At 51.9% G+C, this 13785-nt stretch overlaps 1 protein-coding gene across 1 annotated transcript in view; it reads left to right on the top strand.

The window, feature by feature from the left end:
- Positions 1-4807: 4807 nt before the first annotated feature.
- HS3ST4 (heparan sulfate-glucosamine 3-sulfotransferase 4) overlaps positions 4808-13785 on the top strand; it is a 66829-nt gene continuing 57851 nt past the window's right edge. Inside the window, exon 1 of the mRNA XM_056338705.1 lies at positions 4808-5688. Within this exon, the coding sequence (XP_056194680.1) occupies positions 5051-5688 (638 nt within the window). The 5' untranslated portion in view covers positions 4808-5050. The remainder of the gene's footprint in view (positions 5689-13785) is intronic.

Genomic DNA, 13785 nt, shown 5'->3' on the forward strand with positions numbered 1-13785 from the left:
TCAAACCAGGGCATTTTGCTAAGCACTGCAGTTTAGATATGTGCTCAGTATAAGAAAGACCAAAGCACTGTGACTCTTCATTAAATGGTGTCTATTTTGAGGTTTATCTTAGATTTTTGGAACTGAAAACAATTTCTTTTTTTTGTTGTTTTTTTGGTGTGATATTGGGAAACTTGAGAGCAGTCTTCTTGATGCCAGCGGACTCTGTGGGTTCTCCAGTTTGGAATAAATGTATCTCCATGTATGAGAGGGATTCATCTCTCAGTGTAAATCTATACATATAGATCTGTGAAAGGACATGTATATGAGCTAAGCAGAGCACCAGAGTGAACCCATTCTGTTCAGGGCTTCCTGAGAACACCAGTCTGTCCCCAGTCCTGCAGCATGTGCTCCCCCAGCCATGACCCAACCTGCACCTACTCAGGATTTTCATTTAAAGTTTCAGTCTGATTGCTAAATTTGCAGCACCCTTTCTGTGGACTTAGCCTGTTCAGGGCAGGGAGCATGTCCCTCGCCGGGGTGCTCCACAGAGCTCTTGGGGACACCCCCAGGCCAAGTGCCTGCTCCCTGGGCGCGGGCTGTACAGCCCCTTCCAGCAGCAGGGCAGGAAGCCTGAGTGGGGCACGCGAGACTGCTTCTGTCAGTTCAAGTTAGTCCTTTAACATTCACATTACCGTAATGCAGTTGAAAAGGAATCCACAAGTTACAGGAAATGATTTACAGGACACAAGACACTACATTTCAGAGGTCTCATGTGTACCATAAAAAATATATTATGAAGGAATAATCTCTATCGGAACTAGAGCTGCACAGAGAGAACACATGTCCAGCTGAGAGCAGCATTGAGCTTTTGTTCATTATGGGAAAAGTCTGTGCTCTTCCTCTTTTTTGATTAATATTTTTCCCAGCTCTGGGTATCTACTTAATATTGACAATTTTTTTTTTTCCAAATGCTGCTTTTGCCATAAGACCAAGCATAGCTAGACTCCAATGACATGTTGCTCTGGTGGAGTTTGCAGTCCTGAGGGACATGTGTCAGGTGAAGAGTAAAGTCAGGACACTGAATTTTAGGAAAGCAAAATTCCATCTGTTCAAGGAGTTAGTCAATAGGATCCCCTGGAAACAGCCCTCAGGGACAAGGGAGCAGAACAGAGCTGGCAGATCTTTAAGGATACTTTCCATGAATCTCTTGATTCCCAGGTTTAAGAAATCAGGCGAGGAAGGCAAGAGACTGGCATGGATGAGTCAAGACCTGCTGATCAAACCAAAGGGCAAGAAGGAAATGCACAGGCAGTGGAAGCAGGGACAGGTATCCTGGGAAGAGTATAGAGACACTGCCTGGTTTTGTAGGGATGGGGTCAGGAAGGCCAAGGTGCGGACGAAGCTGAATGTGGCAAGGAATGTAAAGAATAATAAGAAGGGCTTCTACAAGGTATGTCAGCCAGAAAAGGAAGGTCAAAGAAAGTGTACTTGCCCTGATGAACAGGATTTGCAAGCCAGTAACAATAGATGAGAAGGCTGAGCTACTCAACAACGTTTGTGCCTCAGTCTTCACTGGTAACCTCTCTTACCACACCTCTCGAGTGGATGGACAGCAAGACAGAGACTGGAGAAGCAAAGTCCCTCCCACTGTAAGAGAAGATCATATTTATGACCATCTGAGGAACCTGATCTATGGGACCTGACAAGATACATCCCAGAGTCCTGAGAGAATTGGCTGATATAGTTGCCAAGCCAGTCTCATTGAAAAGACATGGCAGTCAGGTGGAGTCCCTGGAGACGAAAAAGGGGAACACTGCACCCATTTTTAAATTGGGTAAAAAGAAGGACCCTGGGAAGTATTGACCTATCAGGCTCACCTCTGTGCCTGGAAAGATCATGGAACAGGTCCTCCTAGAGTCCATGCTAAGGCACATGGTGGACAGGGAGGCAATTTGAGACAGCCAGCCAGCCAGCATGGCTTTATCAAGAGCAAGTCCTGCCTGACCAGCCTATGGCCTTCTATAATGAAGTGACTATATAAATGGACAAATGTTGTCTATCTGGACTTCTTTTACACCTTTTACATGGCCCCCCACAACATCCTTCTCTCTAAATTGAAGAGTTATGGATTTGAGGGGTAGATTGTTCAGTGGATAAGGAATTGGTTGGATGGTTGCATCCAGAGGGTAGTTGTCAATGGCTCAATGTCTGGATGGAGGTTGGTGACAAGTGGTGTCTCTCAAGGGTCCGTATTGGGAACGGTACTGTTTAATATCTTCATCAATGACATAGCCAGTGGGATCAAGTGCACCCTCAGCAAGTTTGCAGACGATGCCAAGCTGAGTGATGTGGTTGACATGCCAGAGGGACAGGATACCATCCAGAGGGACCTGGACAAGCTCAAGAAGTGGGCCCATGTGAACCTCATGAGGTTCAACAAGGCCAAGTGCAGGGTCCTGCATCTGGGTCAGGGCAACTCCTGGCATCAAGATAGGCTTGGAGATGAAGGAATTGAGAGCAGCCCTGTAGGGAAGGACCTGGGGGTACTGGTGGATGAAGAGCTGGACATGAGCCAACAATGTGCACTCTCAGCCCAGAAAGCCAACTGTATCCTGGGCTGCATCACCAGCAGCATGGCCAGCAGGTCAAGAGTGGTGATTCTGCCCCTCTGCTCCACTCCGGTGAGACTCCACCTGAAGTACTGCATCCAGCTCTGGGGCCCTCAGTACAGGAAAGACCTATTGGAGTAAGTCCAGAGGAGTCCACAAAGATGATCAGAGGGCTGGAGCACTTCTCTTAAGAAGAAAGGCTGAGACAGTTGTGGTTGTTCAGCCTGGAGAAGAGAATGCTCCAGGGAGATGTTATTACAGCCTTCCGGTACCTAAAGGGGGCTTATAAGAAAGATGGGAACAGGCTTTTTAGTAGGGCCTGTTGTGATAGGACAAGAGGTAATGGTTTTAAACTAAAAGAGGGCAGATTTGGACTAGATATAAGGAAGAAATTTTTTACAATGAGGGTGGTGAAACACTGGCACAGTTTGCCCAGAAAAGTGGTAGATGCCCCATCCCTGAAAACATTCAAGGTCAGGTTGGACAGGGCTCTCAGCAACCTGATCTAGTTGAAGATGTCACTGCTTATTGCAGGTGGGCTGGACTAGATGACCTTTAAAGGTCCTTTCCAAACCAAACTATTCGGTGATTCTGTGTTCCCTGCTGAGCTTCACACAGTAACAGCAAGATCTGGAGCAATCCCTGGACTTCCCCTGCAGAATCTAGGCTATGGCTTGTCAGCTGGGGGTGCATGAGGGAGCTCCATCAGCTCACTCTCATCCAGCTCTCACCCAGAGCACCTCTGCACGATGGGATGCACACCTCTGCAGTTTCCCAAAGTGGAGGCTAGTAGAGAAGGGTTACTGCCTTCAAATACTCCTCCTGCTCATGGGCAGGATGAGGTACCCAGCACCCACAGCCACATGAGGCTGGAAGTGCACTCTGCACTTTTCCAGTGCTTGCTCAGAAGCCCAGCTGTGGCCCCCATTATGTGTTGACATGCAGCTGCTCTGTGGCTTTTGCTACCTGGATCAGGTGCTGGCTCTTTGGGTAACCTGCAGCATTCAGCTGGTGCTGGTGGCTTGCAGGCAGCCATTCAGGTGCAAAAGGTTAGGCTACTGCTTGTTCATCTGTGAGGGCTTTAGCAAACTACTGTGTTCCTCAATTAATCTCTGTACCACAGAGAAGCCAGAACTGTTCTGGTGAAGGGGACCATGGTGGCCAGGATGCTAAAAGCTGTGATGTGCCCCAAAGCCACAGGGCAACACCTCTGAGGGAGAGACTCCTGGGAGACCCCAGGATGAGGGATAGGAGGAAGGTGAGAGACACTAAGGCATTTCTTCCCCTCACAAATTCCTTGCTAAAGCCAAAGCTGAGAACTGGAGGTGGGAAGTGCCAAAATATGGAGCTGGGAAGAGGTGGTGGCTGCTCCAGAAAACTGTGAGGAGGGAGGCTCTCAGCCCCAGTCTGCTCCACCGAGGCTGGGGACAGAGGTCCTGGAAGAGCAGTGTGAGAGGCTCTGATTGACCTCACCTACTAGTGCAGCTCCTGGCACTTAAACTACAAACTCTCCACGTGCCAAATGGCCCTTACCTCCACTATACCAGCAACTGCCTGTCACTGCCCATGGTCTGCCGCCTCTCAAGCTCCCAGGAGACGGCACGCTGCCCTGTGGAACCCACCCACTCAGCTCGAGATCCTCAGAGCAAGGGGACGCCGACCCTGCTGCACGGGGCCGTCCCAGAGGACCTCTCCGCACGTCCCTCTCCGGGGAGCCGGAGGATTTTGGCGGAAGCCGTGGGCTGGGGGCAGTGGGGCAAGAGGGCACGGAACAGGCTTTGGGGGCGGTGGAGGGGAGCAGGCCGGGACAAGGGGCCCCGGCACGGTGATTCCTGCTGAGGGGAAGGAGCAGGATTTGCAGAGGATGGCTGGCGCTGCCTCCTTGGAGGCCTCGCACCCCGGCAGCCCTGGGGACGGCACGGCGGGACGGGGCGGGCGGCTGCCGGGGGCTGTCCGGCGAGCGGCGCCAGCGGGGCTGCAGCCAGGCGGGCCCTGACCGGGCCGGCGCGGCCGCCGGCTCCTCCCGCCGCTGTCCGCGGTGCTGAACGGCCGCTGCCCCGCTCCGCCCGGCGCTGCCCCGGCGCTGCCCCCGTCCGGCCCGGCGGTGCCGGCGCGGCGCTCGGCGGGGCCCGGCGCGCTCCCCGCGCTCGGCGCGGCGGCAGGGGCGGGGGCGGGCCCTCCCCGCGCCGGGAGCGCGCTCCCGCCTCCCACCCGCCACAAAGTTTAGCGGCAGGAACTCGGGCGGCAACAGTGCGGAGCCGGCGGCACCGGAGCGCAGCCGCGCTGAGCCCAGGCGCCCCGGTGCCCGGCGGGGGCCGGCGGCGACCGTGCCATGCGGGGCTCCCCCCCACCGGTGGCGGCGGGGCGGGAGGGCAGCGGCGCCCCATGCGGCTGGGGCGGCCGGGCGGCGGCTGACACCATGTGCGCCCGGTGCCCGGGGCGAGGAGCGGGGAGCAGCCATGTCCCCCCCCGCCCAGCCGGGGGTGCCGGGCGGGCGCGGCTCTAAGGTGCCCCCGGCGCGGAAGCTCCTCTGCATGTGCAGCCTCTCCCTCTGCCTCACCTACCTGTGCTACAGCCTCATGGGGGGCACCGGCCCGGGCGCCCTGCGCTCCCCCGCCGTCCTCCCCGGCACGGTGGCGCCGCGCTCCCCCGCCGCGCTCCCCGGCACGGCGGCCCTCGGGGCCCCGCGCTCCCCCGCCAGCCCGCCGGGGAGCCCCGGCGTCCCGGCCCCCTCCGCCGCGCCGACGCGAGCCTCCAACGGCAGCCGGGAAGGGGCGGCGGGCGCCTGGTTGCGGACGCCGCTGGCCCCCGGGGAGGTGATCACGGTGCAGAGCGGAGCCTTCGAGAGGGACCCGCAGGAGTCGAGCACCACGGACGAGGAGCTGAGCCGGGCCGGCAGCCCGGGGACCCGCGGCGGCGGCAGCACCACGCCGGACTATGGGGAGAAGCGGCTGCCGCAAGCACTGATCATCGGGGTGAAGAAGGGGGGGACGCGGGCGCTGCTGGAGGCCATCCGGGCGCACCCCGACGTGCGCGCCGTGGGCACGGAGCCCCACTTCTTCGACAGGAACTACGAGAAGGGGCTGGAGTGGTACAGGTGAGGGCGCGGGGGCTCCGGGGGTCCCGACCCCGCGGCGGTGGGGGGGGCGTGGGCGGGAGGAGAACGTGTCCGTGCGCGCTGGCACAGGGGGTCCCGCGGGGCCGTGGGGCGGGGGGTCCACGGCGCCCCCCCGCATGCCCCCGGTAGGCGGCTGGGCGGTGGGACCCCGGCCCTGGGCGATGGCATGGCGGGGGCCGCTGCGCGGGTCTGCGTGGCCGCAGCCGGTGCGGAGCCCGACAGCTGAACCGCGCCGCCGGGGCAGGGCGGGTGGGTGCCTCGCCTGGCAGCCGCGGTGGTTTGAAATGCGGTGTTCTGGGGGGGAGGGCAGAAAATGTATAAAAACATCCCTCTGCTGTAACTGCTGTACACGCGGCACTCGGCAGTTCAGCTGCACTTGGTGTGAAACATGTCTAAATAGGTCAGTAATTAATAATTACTGAAATAAACAAGATTGCAAGTTGTTCCAGGTGGTGCTGGGGGCTTTGAAACGAAGAAGGTTGCCTGCGTTCAGGCAGGCTGCAGGGTTGACTTCACAAATAAGATTGCTCTTTATTCAACAAGTTCCACGTCAAAGTTTTTTTTTCCATTGACAAGATCTAATTCTGTTTGTGAAGAAGTCTCTGAATATTGTTGTCCGATATAGGGTAACATTTTAAGGGAATCTTATGCTAAAAGTCTTGATTATTAAAAAATACTGGACTGCAGTAATGAAGAGTGAAGTGCCTTGGCAGGTTTAGCAAATCAAGGATTTGTGATGGCTCAGGGATTTCTCTCTCTTTAAAAATCTCAAAACTAAAAAGAATGTAGTACATCAGTGGAACTGGCAAATTACTAGTAGTTCTGTAGTTTACAGTTAAAAGCAACCCGTACCAATTTCTTTGTAAGAAATAGTCTGTGGCTAAGCTGATAAAGTTTTCTTTTTGTTGTGCTTAGCATGTTTAGCTGCTCTGAAAACAAAGGGAAGAATAAATAGCGACAGCAAGTTAGTTGCTGCTTGGATTTTCTGGTCATTCTCCATTAAAATAGAGTACACAGTCTTCATGTCAAAGGTATTTAAATGTGAGGAACTCCAGGCAATTTTCTGTGGCAATTGTGGAAGCAGTGTCTTCATAACATTTATTTGATGTAGCATTTACTTGGCTTTGCTAAAATGCTGAAGGACTTTCTTGAGGGTCTTCAGTGAAGTGGACATCAGCACTGAGAAAGTGTGTTTGTCTCAGGGAGTGTTTTCAGGGTGCTGTGCAAACATGAGGAAGGAATAAAGGATTGACTGTGGCTATTGTGGTTTTATATATATATACACACACACAAATTTCAGACAGTGTCTTATTTTCTTGAGTTTTCCTGCAAGAAAGGCTTACCTTGAAAAATAAGTTTAGAAACTTGCTAGAAGAGGCTAGAAAGTGGCACACAAAAAGGTTTGGTTTTATTCAAAATAGGCAGAAGAAGATCAAGCACTGAATATGGCAAGCAGCAGCTTTTTCATCTTTACAGTCGTGCTACAAGAAAAGGGCTAGAGAGTGGGTGTAACTCCTCTCGTAGAGTAAAAGGCGCACACAGGTTTTCATTTGCAGAATGCATTTTAAAAATTTTCATCCTTGCAGTAGCTCTGTGGCTTGTTTAGCTGATTTCTAGCACTGGTGCTGTGCTGCACTGGTAGAGAGGTGGAAGAAGAAAAGGTTGGGTCACAGCTGACTTGTCAGGGTCCTGGGCAGAGCAGGCTGGGGGACGGATTCTCTGGCTATGGGATAAATAAATTACATTGCTGCTTAATTGTCATTGTGGCCCTGAGGATTTGCCCTGATTGTTTAACCTAAAGCCATCTTGACACCTGCCCAACCCAAACAGCATTTTCCTCCTTGCAAAAGTTTTTCAGCCTTGCTGGGATAGGACACCAGGTCGCATGGCACTGGCAATCTGCACCTTAGCAGCAGCAACAGGTTTCCCCTGGTGTGGTACTGCTGCTGGGCTGTTGTCATGGTCCAGGAGGCTGGTATGCTCTGTGCTGTGCAAATACTGAGCAAAAATGGAGGGGGGAGAGATCGCCATCCACAGTAGCAACTATTTCCTCCTGACCTCCTCTGAGATTACTGATTGAGTGCACCAAGAAGACTGCTGCTTGCAGCTGTGTCCCAGGTAGAGTAATTGGAGATTTTTCCTATCCACAGAAATGTCAATTTTCTTTAAGCAAGGAAGCAACTATTGAAGTGTTTATACCAGCATCTCCTTACAGTGACTTCTATCACTTGTTTATATTTTGCATATAACACTTCTTCTTATGCATTACAAACTGTTAGCTTCTAATACTGTCGAGTTTTTTCTTGTGTAGCGAAATAAGGAAACGGCAGACCCTCAGGATTCCCTTGCTTTGTCATTCAACACTGAAAAAATCTTCCAGTCTGGCAGAGTTGTAGGGAAGAGAAGCAGTTTCCCCACCTTAGTTTCTCTGCCTGTAAAATGGAGACAGCACCTAAGCACTACCATTTCTTTTATATGTGTCCCATTCATGATTTTTCTGCCTTGAGGTTAGTCAGCTATAAATCCTGTGGCCAGAATCTATACTGGGACAGCGCTCAGGCTGAAGTTGTTGCAAATACAGCTTTCTGCCTGTTGGCTGGTGCAGTGTGGTGAGCCTGTTACACCAGCTCTCTGCAGTCTGTTCTGTTTTCCTGGTAACCTTTAGGGAAAGCTGTGCTGTTGTGATTGCTTTAGCGCTGTGGTCAAAGTTTATGTAAAAATCACCGAACTGAGGTCTTCCTACACATGTACTGACGTGAACGGGGTCGAAGGCTTGTTTTGATTGGTTAGTGTTATGCTGCCAGAATTGTTTGTGTAATTATTTGTGATTCCGTACGTCCTAATGTTGCGTGGTCTGAAAGATGAGTTCAATGTTACAGCTTTCCTTAAACTGCATGTAATACCCCCATGTACATCAAGTTTTGTTGACAAGAAAAAAAAAAAAAGAGGCAAGCTAGGAAATTTAATGTAGAACATAACCTGACTACTATTAAATTGTGTTAAAGGCTGAGTAGGAATTGACTTTTAACCTTTCCTTCTGTTAATGGTGTGGCGATACTTCTGTCTGGTGTATGCATTACTTGCATGTCTTTGTCTGTCTTTCGAGTCCAGGACACTGATACCTGGCAGAAAATATTCTCTTTTGCTAACTTCATCCTTTACAATATGACAGAACTTGGTCCCACCATGGACAAAGGTTGTGGCAAGGAGCAGGTATCTGCCTTTCCTTTGGAAGTTGCTGGCAGCGCTCTTTCACCTACTCATTTCTTCTAAACTGCAGGATACGCCATCCTTCCCTGTAGGAACTGCTGTTGATTCTTAGCCAGCGCTCGAGTGTCCTTCTGCTTGCTTGCACGCCCAGGCACAGGGTCACCTCCCTGCTGCCAGGCTGGACCGGAGGCGTTTGCACAGGCGACATGCTTTCTCCCGCATGATGCTCATGCCTCAGTGGGCATGTCCCATGCCGTGAGCTCTGCCCCAAGCTATCCTGCGGTTGGAAATGAATTGTGAGACCCTGTTTGAGAGTGCAACAAGGACAGCAGAATGATGGGGAGACTTTGGAGGCCTCTGAGCACAGAAGGAATTTAGCTGACTACCAGCATGGTAGCCCTATCTGGGATATGCCTGAGTTCCTTGCCTGGGCATGAAATGAGGGGACACAAGCATGAGAGGATGTTGTGGCTAATGGAAACTGCAAACTGCCTGCAGTGTCCGACACTTGGACAGATTTGTCACCTTGTGGTGCTGCAGCCCTTGGATTGGTGTGTGCTGTGACAGCTGTTGGAGTGGCTGTGTACTGGAGGGCTGGATGTGGGGTCTGCAGGGGAGCCCTGGCTTCTGTGTGGTCCCGAGTAGCTTCATGTGACTGGAAGAGAAGGGGAGGTGATCCTGTTGGTGTTGTGCGGTTGCCGCGCTGCCAGTGGTTTAAGTGGTGGGACAGTTTCATGTGTGCAGATGCTCAGACACTGCTGGGTGAGCAGTCTGCAGGTGTTGAAGGAGATACAGTTATGGGTGGCTGTGGGGAGAGCGAGGGCTCTTAGCACTGGGACAGATGGTGTTTTAGTTGGGTCATTCTGCTGGTGCAACCAGCCAGCGCAGACCTCAGCACTTCAGCATCTCAGTAGCTCCCTGAGCTGAGCAGAACAGCCCAGCGCTCCAAGTCTGCTGTTCCCAGCTGCCCGCAGGCTCGGCACAGTGAGCTGGTTCAGTTTTGTCCATTCACACTTTCAAGGCTATCTTGGCATCCTATGTTTAGCCAAAAACTAGGGATTTGTAACAGTATTTTGAAAACAAATTTACAGTTTTAACAAAAATATGATCTCCAGAATGCAGAGACTATCTGATAGTGGTGAACTTAAATTGCGGCATTTCAAAGTTCACTGATTGGAAGATTATTCTAAATAACCAGGAGTTAAATTCTATGTGTACGTGCACATTGCTTTACTCCTTGCCTCCCTCTCCGTGGAGCCTTCACACAGAAGCTGCAGCAATGTCTCTGTAATTAGACCACGTTTCTCTTGCTCTGCCCTAGGCCTCCACACGCTAAGCACTTACACAGGGGTGTAGCTTTATGCATGGAGCGGCCCTGTTGCAGCCACTGCAAGGAGCAGTCACCATGACAGGCAATGAAATGGTTTGCATGTCTAATGCTGTTTTCACCGCCTGTCTGGGGTTTTTTTGGAGCATTTTGCCTAACAGTCAGGCCTGTGTGTTGTTCTGTGAGCTGCTACCCTCATATAAATAATGAATAATGCCATGACAGGGAACTCTTCTCCCAGTAATAAACATGTGCTCTCAAGCCAGCGGTTCCAAGGAGCAGCTGGCTGTGCTGTGGAGCCAATGCTTTCAGGCACATCCCTGTGGACATGAAACCCGTCTGTATCGGGGAAGCGGCTGTCATGCACTGTTATCGCTGTAGCAGGCTCTGCTCTGCCAGGGGCCCCAGGCCATCTCACCCACCCTCCTGCTGTGTGTGGTGGGGCCGTCTCTGCATGCACTGGGCCTGAACCTCCCTCGGAGTGCTCGGCTCTCGCCACTGTGGCTGCTGGCAGAAATGGTGCCGGTCATGTCTGAGGATGTGTGATGAGACCCCCCTGCAGCATCCCTTAACAGCTGTTGGACAGCAACAGCTTGGGGCCATTCCAGCCTCGGTCCCACACAGCGTGACCCTCACTGTGAGCTGTAATTGCATTGCTGGGTAATGCTTGTGGCCTCTCTGATCAGCTCAGGATATTCAGAAAATCAAACCACTTCCATCAGCACTGTGAGTCTCTACTGATGGGCACTACAGGAACACCTACAGTGGACAGATAGATCAGGGTTTGCCGCTAATGATGGGCACCACTGCAGAAGCCTGGTAACTGCCGTGTTTCTCTGCAAAAGGCCTTCCCAGTATATTGTGCCCTCTGCACTTCTGGTAACTTAAGGAAAGTGTATTGATTTTTTTTTTTTTTTTTTTTTAATCCCTGGGACCTGCTGTGAGTCGGCTTTTGCTGAAATGTAGTGACTCAGCTGCCCTCTCTCCTCTGCAGATCCAGTGCATTGGGATTAATGTGGGTTGAAGACTGTACAAGTATTTCCATGTAACATAGCTCTTTCAATATTTAGTCCCCTCCACCTTTCCTAAACCTTTAGGTCTGGGTTAGATCCTACATGTGCACTGTTTTTTCTAGCCCAAGTCTTCCATGCAGAGCAAGCACAGAAGTACAGCAGTGACCTCCCACTGATGCCTGGGTCTGGTTCTCAGTAAAGCTGGCAGAGGGTCCGGGCTCCGGTGGGTTATAGGCTGGAGGCTGTGAGCAGGGAGCCAGGCTCTTTGCTGGTTGGTCCCGGTGTTTCATCTGTCTGGGAGAGAGGTCACTCCAGCATCAGGCATGGATTTTCTTCTGCACCCAGAGCTACAGGAGTGATTCTGCCACATGCCAGAGCTGGGAGTCTCCTGGCCCCCACCCTGTGTGCTGGGCCAGGGGAACCCACCCTGTACCCTTGCTGGGCAGCAGTCTCCTCCCAGCCTTTCTGCTCTGTTTCAGCTGAAGGGATGGGATGCAGGAATGAATGTGGCCTCTTTGCAGGGTTTTGTCACCTGATGATGGTTATCCACAGGCTACTTGATTGTAGCCATGGGAATGGCAGCTGCTTTCAGCACCTGTAGCCCCTCTGCACTGTGCTCACTCTTCTTGCAAAGAGCATGAAAGAAGTGCGAGGGACAACACGCTGGCAGGGGAGAGCTCTGGAGCGCCTGCTCCTGCAGAGCTCGTTGCTGCTCCTGCCTCCGTGTAAAATGTATTTGTTTGCGGTGATGGTGGGCATGCAGTACAGAGAGCCAGTGGGAGCCAGCGAGGCCGTGTGCTGAAGCCCCTTGGCAGCCCCCACATAGCTGCCCCACAGCCCTGGCAGGGATGCGGCTGGCACCGCTGGCTCTGCAGGGTGGAGGAGGGTGCACTAGGGCTATGTCCTGCCAGTGCCCTGCCTGGGTCCTGCCCACTCCCACGCCAAGCCCTAGTGCATGGCTGGACCCCGCAGGTGGGAGCAGCCCAACACCTCTCCGCAGAAGCGCTCGGGAAGGTTGTGAACCCAAGGCTTAGAAAACTGGCCAAGGAAGGTGGAGACACCTCTTCCAATAACTTCTGGAGCATGTAGGGAACCATTGTATGTTGCCAGGCCTGAAATCATCTACCTGTTGCACCGTGCTTTCAAAAACACTCTTTCTGTAGGATTTTGCTCAATAATGCGCTAACGCTACAGCGTTTTGCTGCTAATGGTTTAAGTGTTATTTGTAGTGTCAAAGTTCGTGAGGTTTGCTCTGCGTGTGAATGCAGTATTGCTCAAGCATGTAGATGCTACAGAAAAACCCAAAATAGGCCTGGGGAAAAACAGCCCCTTTGGAAAAGAGACGCAAAGAGTCAGGTGGTTGTGTTCATGGGTTTAAATGATGAGCCTGCCCCCTGCTCGGTTTCTGATTTAGCGAGACTCATTCTGCTCTGTTCGAAGCCCAGACTAGCAAAGGAGGAACAACAGGTTCTCAAAGTTATGGACAAAGGCTTTTGATTTTCAAAGTAAAAATTCCAGCACAAATCGGTGACACCTTGTATCGAGAGAGGTCGGAGTCTTCTGCTTTTCATGGATTTCTCTTACCTCTTGTTGTCATGGGGACTTCTTTTCCCTGAGTCATTATATCATGCACTTCAGCGGAAATTTTATTGCTTTGGGGGCTGGAGAGGCTCATGTGGGACATTTCTCACTGTTCGTGGTGTAATACACAGAGGTAATTTCTTTCAAATGATTTTTGCTTGAAGTGGTTTCAATGAATTGAGAAGGGTATGAGTATGAATGAAGGGCTGAAATGTTTGTACTGAGTTCAGGTGAGGAACATGCACTTTCAAACTTTCCAGAGCGTTAAGTGTGGATATTATAATTTCACTGGGGTATGTATGTAGGTAACAGTACATTTTATCCTTTTTATTCACTTTTTTTACAGTACTATTTAGGATTTGAAGTGGTTTAAATTGGTTTCCCCTCCCTTTTTAAAAGTTTAAAAGAAAACCCTAAATCAGAAGAGTCTTCTCAATCAGAGTGAGAAATGACTGTAGAGATCGAAGGCAGGGGGTCAGCCCCAGCAAAGCGTGGCTTTGCCTTTTCTCCTGGGGCGTGGGAGGTAGAGAGATGTGGGCAGGATCAGGCCCTGCAGCCCATGCCAGGAGTAGCTCAGCCTCCCTGTGAGCAGCGAAGCCAGCTGTGAGCAACAGGGCTGCAGGAGCTGCTTCTCAGACCTCTGCTGCACATGTAACAGCATGCGGGCACCACTTGCTGCTTCCATTTTCTTGGGGTACACCAGTGTGTGGGAGTGCATGGCCAGGGTGACCCTCCCCTGCTGGGGTCTTGCCCCCCCGTGACCCAAGGTGAGCATCCCTCAGGATGTCCCACATGCCAGATAGCTCCTTCCCACTCAAGTCCCTGCCTGGCTGTCTGCTTATTTAGGCAACTGCTGTTTCCAAGCTGAAGGAGAGTATTTAAAAGCCAACTGTTTGAAAGCTGTGAAAAGGATTCATATTTATGGAAAAAAGAGGAAAAAAAAAC

This window comes from Falco biarmicus, chromosome 4 (genome assembly GCF_023638135.1).
Source record: "Falco biarmicus isolate bFalBia1 chromosome 4, bFalBia1.pri, whole genome shotgun sequence".
Taxonomy (NCBI): domain Eukaryota; kingdom Metazoa; phylum Chordata; class Aves; order Falconiformes; family Falconidae; genus Falco; species Falco biarmicus.